Here is a 7,253-nt window from a genome sequence, read left to right on the forward strand (position 1 = left end):
GGTGGCTAGCCACTGACGTCACACTGACGTACACTGACGTCACGCGAACATTCGATGGCATGGAAACATATATCCACCCCACTGGGCTGGTATATTTACTCAACCAGCAGGGCAAGGTAATACATGGTTTTTACCTCGCCTATTCACAAACTTTAAGCATCACTATACAGTTCGAAATGTTACAGAGATTTACCTTCGAACACTAATATGAATAAATGGCCCATTGGGTAATCGAGCCTTGTGTGGTTCACATAGGGTAACTATAAAAATGGTTGCTATCCAAGACATCAATACAATGATTTTGCTAAAATTGATGATTATCATTTTTGAAATATAGCTGAAATATGTAAAATTTCTTTCTATAGAAAAGTGACTAAAATAACAATATCATATTTATGGAAATTAATAAAACAAAATCAAACACCAAAAACCAATCAACATGTACTACTTAAATTCCAGTGGTAATATTTTAAATATTTTGAAGTGAACAGAAAAGTAGCCATAGTGTAAATACTGTCCAGAGTACATAATAGAGATAATATGCATACAAGATATATAATAATACAATAATAAGATATATAATACAATAATACATACTAATACAACAACTATACAATAATATATATATACAATATATATAATAATAAGATATATAATAATACAAGATATATACATAATTACCAAATGAAGGTGGAGTTAAACAATATCAAGAGTACATAACAGAGATTAATCTCTATAACATAACATGTATAATCTCTATTAATTACTCTTGATACTGTTTATAACTCCGGCCCACCTTCATCTGGTTCACATAGGGTAACTATAAATGGCTGCTATTCAATACGTTTATGCAAAATTTGATAATTATTATTCTTTATTATATGGCTGAAATATACAAAATTTCTTTCTATTGAAATATATAAAAAACAATAACAATATTATATTCTCATAAACCAATCCGGTTGTGTAACGGGCCCGTTTCTTTACCATTGTACTTATTTACAATATCTACAAATGCTTCTTCTATTTTTGCTGCATGCAGCACACTGCCACCGTGGGCATTTTTTGCATTGGTACCATGCACCACGCTTTGAATATTTCTTTAAACATTTGGCACAAGCATTAACGTCAACATCAACCAAATCTGACGTCTCATTTAACTTTGTTTTGGTACCTGTTTTCTCCTTTGACATCTTTGCTTGCGATTCTGAATCGCTTACACTTGACCTATCAGTGACATCACTCGATTCGTCGTTTTTAGGCCATTCTATTTTACGCCTGCGTGGTTTATTTGTCAATGTCGTACTTAAGGGGGTTTTCTTAACAAGCTGTCTCTTTACTATTTTTTTTTTGTGGGTTGAAGATGCAGGTGCTGAACTAGCTATTACTATTGGCTGTTTAGCCTTTTCAACAGACTCAGGTGTTGGCTTCTCTAATACTGCCCTCTTGGCAAATTCTGGGATCTTTGACGGGCTTTTTGCTATAACCGTGTCAGCATAGTGATCGACGAGTAAATGTTGTTGCCCAATTTCTCTTTTAAGTCCCTCACCCTCATACGTTTTTATCAATGTTTCAGTGCCACCATAAAAACGCGTAACTTTGTGCCTTTGTTGGCGCTCAATCAGCAGCAATGCATTGCAGTTACACATTGTAACTAACTCATACATCTTTTTCATAAGACCCTGTCTTCTTCTTGAAAAGACCACCTTTTCATTCGTTTTTTTCTCGATTTTTTCCACCAAAACGGGTCCACTCCGTATTGACCTTTTCCTGCTAACCTAAATCAAGGAGGAATGCTTGTTTAGTATATATGGAAGCAAATTAGGAAATAACTTATTTTTATGCAGACATAACATTTGCACATATTACAGTATTACATAACATGAGTAAATTGCTGAAATATTCTGAAATAATCACTTCACATAGATGCATCTGAGATGCAAGAAAGTAGAACAGTTTAGAACGTTTAGACTGCTTGTAAAGTGCTAAGTGTAGTGTAACATGAGTTAAATGACCTGCAATATGCAACTACAACTGGCCGGTGAAACAGCACAACATAATTTTTGTCACTAAAATATGAAATCTTTACTTGGACAGATTGTAGTAAATACCCTATATTTGACCAACGTTTCATCTTAATATGATTAATTTCACAAACAATTTTTTCAGTCAATTTTTTCAGCGACAATGTTTTAATAAATACTAAGCAATCTGTCACTTTCAAAACAGTTTTAACTGCAGCGTGTTTAGAATAACCAAAATTTTTCATGGTTACAGAAAACAATATTGTTTTTCGTAGATGTAAAAAAAGGCCGATTACTTACATCTGCCATCCTCTGGGTAACCTTGTCATCAGACCTCTTGCTGGGAGATCCTGCTGGGGTAGGAGTAAGCTTCCTAGACATCTTGCTGGGAGATCCTGCTGGGGTAGGAGTAAGCTTCGTAGACCTCTTGCTGGGAGATCCTGCTGGGGTAGGAGTAAGCTTCCTAGACATCTTGCTGGGAGATCCTGCTGGGGTAGGAGTAAGCCTCGTAGACCTCTTGCTGGGAGATCCTGCTGGGGTAGGAGTAAGCTTTCTAGACCTCTTGTTGGAGATCCTGCTGGGTAGGAGTAAGCCTCGTAGACTCTTTGCTGGGAGATCCTGTTGGGGTAGGAGTAAGCTTCCTAGACCTCTTGTTGGGAGATCCTGCTGGGGCAGGAGTAAGCCTCGTAGAGCTCTTGTTGGGAGATCCTGCTGGGTAGGAGTAAGCTTCCTAGACCTCTTGTTGGGAGATCCTGCTCGGGTAGGAGCTATTTCTTCTCTGCTATTTGCTGAAGTTGTCTGCTAAATAGGGCTAACAGAGAAATAAAGGCAAACTGCGGCAACCGTACGTGGGCTATAGTTACTAGAGCTCATAGGGTCTATGTCCCCCAGGGTACTGCCGGAACGTACCCTGGGTACGGTCCGGTATACCGGAACGTACCCTGGTAACTATCTGATATGGTTAGGTTAGGGAGTAGCGTCGGGCGGCTCCTAGACTCGTTAGTGGAGTAGGCGAGGTACGTCCGGCATATTAGATAGTACCAGGGTACGTTCCGGTATACACGGACCGTACCCAGGGTACGTTCCGGTAGTACCCTGGGGGACACAGACCCTCTCAGCATTACTAGAGCTAATAAAGGGGTAGTTTTTCTGAATGTGCGCGTTCATATTATTGTATGTTTTTACTAACTCTGCACCAAGTGCCCGTGGAGGCGATGTTCTCCGCGAAGGTACAGCCAGAGCACTTGGAACGTTTCAATAAAAATATGGTAAATAACCACGAAATGTGTTTGCTACCAAAGCAATTTTAATCTTGGAGCTATGCTAGCATGTTATATAACAGCCAGCATGTTATATATACATAACGGTTATTTAAACAGTACGCATGTTCTGCTCTATACGGGAAGGACTAAATTATGATTTGCTCTGGGATATCTTGGATCACTGGAATTTAAATGCTGGCTGTTGTAGTACTACTGGTTTTTCAAGAGTGAAGTTCAGATTTACTGAAGAAATATTATATGATTAAGTAGCATAAAAATGACTTGAAAGTAAGTCGCTACGGCGTTGATGATAACTTTACGTATTATGTGAGTATTTCACTGTGAGGTTACGCTGAGTTTAGCCATGTTGTCTATTTGTCCATATCACCTAACACCCAGCACGTTGACTGCGTCACCGATTTGACTACGGCACGAAATTTTCTATGGTGTAATTAGTAAAAATTTTGTTGCCATTTTTTTTTCATTAAAGTAAGTACTAACGGGACTAAATGTATTATCAAATTCTTTACCTCATAATAATGTTTTCTAACTAGTTTAAAATCCCCAAAACCTGGACGATTTACATCACTTGATATTATGATCCTTGACATTAATTGCTTTTGCTTACTATGGGCTATGTATAGGTCACATCGAACAATATAGTAAAATAGGAAGTATATGCCAGCAATTTAACCGTAAAAAGTGAACAGAATTACTTAATTACATTTCGTGAAAAAGTGAAATGTTTTTTTTACTTTTACTATTTACGGTGACATAATCACTTTTAACTGGGCGGCGCGACCGCATCATACCACACTCGCCAGCGACTTCGTGCCCAGGCGCGCGCCATGCTGTCTCGAATCTGCCGACGGAGGCAGCTTCGAGCGATCTACCTTCGTCTGTTCATCGGTCCGTGGATTCGCTCGAGTCGCGACGGAACATGCGCTCTCAACGGGTTCTCGCACCACTCGCCGCGCGCTCGAACTGTGTGCTGCGGCACCTAGACCCACGGAATGGAAGCTGAAAACGCAAGCACGCGGGGTAGGTAGATGTGCCTCCGTGCTGGCGATCTTCATGGACCACTGCGCTTAGTACTTAGTGTGTTACAGATATATCGACTGCATGACAAGTATAGGACAGAGCCCCGCATACATATGTAGTAGGATATGCTCTGGTCTCAACAAGTCCTCGTGCTCTATAGAGCTCGTAGTGATAGTTAGTGTTTGGCTGTCTGTCGACTAGACTCTCTCGAAATCGGGTGTTCTTGGCACTTTGCACAGAGCTCGACACGGATGAGAGCCGCTTGAACGCAGTCACGGGTGCTGTGGTCAGCTAGACGCCGTGGCCGCGGACAGGCCAGCCCGCCGTTGCTGGGACGACGACGGCGCGGCGCGCAGCAGCAGAAGGCCCGGCAACGGCTGCGGACATTCCCGCCAGATAGATTAGCCTGCAATGATTTCATGTGGCGGTATATTGGATAATATGGATATTAACTTATAAACATCCATTCCTTATTAATTTCGCTTTGATATAGTGATAATAATCACGGGAAGCCCACACAGAACGGGCGGGCGACGGATCAAAAAAATAAAAATAATAATATATAGTCCCCCCGATGATAGATAGCCTGCCGTCTAACTGTGGTAGACCCCTTGTTCGCGTTTACGGTTATCGCTGGGTCGCTTGCTCGAGCCTTTCAAGCGGTCACAGATGTTTCTCAGATATTTTGTATTCTGCAAGTGGCTGATTTTTAAGTCTGTTTGCTTTTTCTGTAGTCTTGGCGACAGCAGCGTGGGGCTAATGCGCAGTAGACGTACGTCGTAAGTCATACACTGAAAATCGTCTCAGACTGACGCGTGAGAAAGATTTATACTCTAGAATGGCAGCCTGTTAGTTTTATATAGTGGTTCAATAATGTAAATTACACATTAAGAATGTAAAAAAAAAACAGGTATTACGCTTCATAGTTGAGTCCCCCGAGCAGCAGCCAGCACAGCAGGGGCTGCCACGCGGGCCGGTGGCGACGTCGCCGCCCTTCCCCCGGCTGTCCCGGCCCGAGGGAGGTGCTCGCCGCCGCTTTGGCGCGAAGAGAGGAAGCACAGCACGCCGCCGGCGCGGGCCAGGGAGGCGGGGAGTCGGGCTGTCGTCGCGCCGCGGGGAGAAGGCGGGGCCGGAGACCCGTCCTGATCGGGCGGCGGCGGCTGGGTGGAGACGCCGGATCGCGCATGGGTGACGCTCTGCCCGTCGCGGAGATGCGGGACTGCGGGAAAGGAAGGCGACTGAGGTCCCCCCCCGTTCTGCCCCCCTTGCTTACCAGTCATAATACCCCACGCTCCACCGCCGCCCCGTTGCCGCCACCCCTCCAATCTCCCGCCCTCTCACGCCCCCCCCCCCCCCCCCCCCCCCCGCCTCGCCTCCCCCCCCCCCCCCTCCCCCCCCCCTCCCCCGCGTGCGTATGCACCCCCCCCCCCCCCCCCCCCCCCCCCCTCCCCCCCCCCCTCGCCCCCCGCCCCCCCCCGCTCGCCACTCATTTTCGATTCACTTGCACTCGCTTGACCCCACTCTCCCCTTCATTCTTCCGCCGCTTCGCTTTCGTTCTCCCTTTGCTTGTTTCTCGCGTTTTCCGTAAGACACTGACTGCGCACTGTTACGCTCACATTGATTTCCGAATCCCATGCGGCATTCGCCGCCGATTCTATTTTCATTCTATGATCCTCGTGTAGGTTCTTCAGCCCGCAGGAAGCCTACCTAAATTGCCATCCTACTCCTCTGCCTGCCAGACCTGCTGGAGTGTTAATGCGCAGCCCGCGCCCCCCCCCCGCCCCCCCCCCCCCCCCCCCCCCCCCCTCCTCTCGCTGCGCACTCTGCGACCTACATCGTCTACCAGTGCTCACGGCCGCCGCCGCCGCCCTTCGAAGGACCTGCCCACTCGACGATCGTCGCTGCGTTACCAGTGCGTCGCGACGTGGCTCGCGACCACACACTCGAGCTTGTCGATAGACAAGGGTTGCCTCAACACGGGGCCTGTCTGGAGGTCGTCGAGATGCGGCATCTCCTGGCAGCAAGTCAGGTTGGTGATCGTGCGACAACGGGCGTACGATCGTGACGTTGGTGGTGACAGTGCATGGCTGTACCAGTTAGCTAACAGCTGACAGTCCGGACTCGTGTTGACAGTGACGTCGCTGAATGACAGGTGAGCGCGTGACCCCAGTAGATGGGCCGATGGATGACTCTATTGTCGCCGGGTTGCTGACGAAACAGAGGTGAACGTGGATGACAGGGAGGCGTGACAGTAATGTGGCAGTGACATTGGTGAATTTTTTGGGACAGTGACGTTGAGTTGACATGTGAGGGGATGACAGTATTGTGGGCAGTGACTTGGTGATGCCCGCGCGCGGGCTGCAGTGACGGTGACGCACGCTCGTGAGGGATGGGCAGTTAATGGTGCAGGGTGGGACATTGGTGATGACCGGTGATGACAGTAGTATACAGTTATGGTGACAGTAATGGGCGGGAAGTGACGAGATTTGGCTGATGACAGTGAACGTTGGCGTGACAGTGAGGGCGGTGACAGTAATGCAGTTGACAGGTCTCTCTTCGGTGATGACAGCTGCATTGCTTAGCTGGACAGTGAGTGGCTAACAGTAAATGGCAGTGAACATTGGCGCGCAATGACGATGACAGTAGTTACAGTGATTGGTGACAGTAGTGAGCAGGGAACTTTCGTGATGATTGGTAACTGTCTGTAACAAATGACGTGTGTTGGGTGCAGCACCGAGTTGTGTGGTGTGGCATATGTGTTAGTTGCTGTGCTGTGGTGTGGTGTCGGCATAGTCGTTACGTTGTTGCGCTGTGCTGTTGGTGTGGCATAGTGTTGCCGTGCTGTGCTGTGATGTGGTTGGCATAGTGTTACGTGCTGTTCTGTGTGTGGTGTGGCATTGTTTGTTTACGGTTTCTGTGCTGGGCA

The 7,253-nt window shown here is 46.4% G+C and overlaps 1 protein-coding gene across 1 annotated transcript; it reads right to left on the minus strand.

Annotated features, from left to right (window-relative positions):
* Window positions 1–705: 705 nt before the first annotated feature.
* Window positions 706–2,496, minus strand: LOC106815358 (agamous-like MADS-box protein AGL3). Its single transcript, XM_014819809.1, has 2 exons — window positions 2,325–2,496; window positions 706–1,778 (listed from the first exon to the last, which is right to left on the minus strand). The coding sequence occupies exons 1-2, from the start codon at window positions 2,493–2,495 to the stop codon at window positions 996–998; spliced, it is 954 nt and encodes a 317-aa protein (XP_014675295.1). The 5' UTR covers window position 2,496; the 3' UTR covers window positions 706–995.
* Window positions 2,497–7,253: the final 4,757 nt, after the last annotated feature.

The sequence above is a fragment of the Priapulus caudatus genome, unplaced genomic scaffold (assembly GCF_000485595.1).
Source record: "Priapulus caudatus unplaced genomic scaffold, Priapulus_caudatus-5.0.1 Scaffold1096, whole genome shotgun sequence".
Classification (NCBI taxonomy): Eukaryota; Metazoa; Priapulida; class Priapulimorpha; order Priapulimorphida; family Priapulidae; genus Priapulus; species Priapulus caudatus.

Excerpts from the sequence above, each read along its gene's own strand:
- LOC106815358 (XM_014819809.1), bottom strand. The coding sequence starts at position 2,495 with ATGTCTAGGAAGCTTACTCCTACCCCAGCAGGATCTCCCAGCAAGAGG. Across the intron at positions 1,779-2,324 it reads TTACCCAGAGGATGGCAGAT|GTTAGCAGGAAAAGGTCAAT; the intron begins GTAAGTAATCGG and ends TCCTTGATTTAG.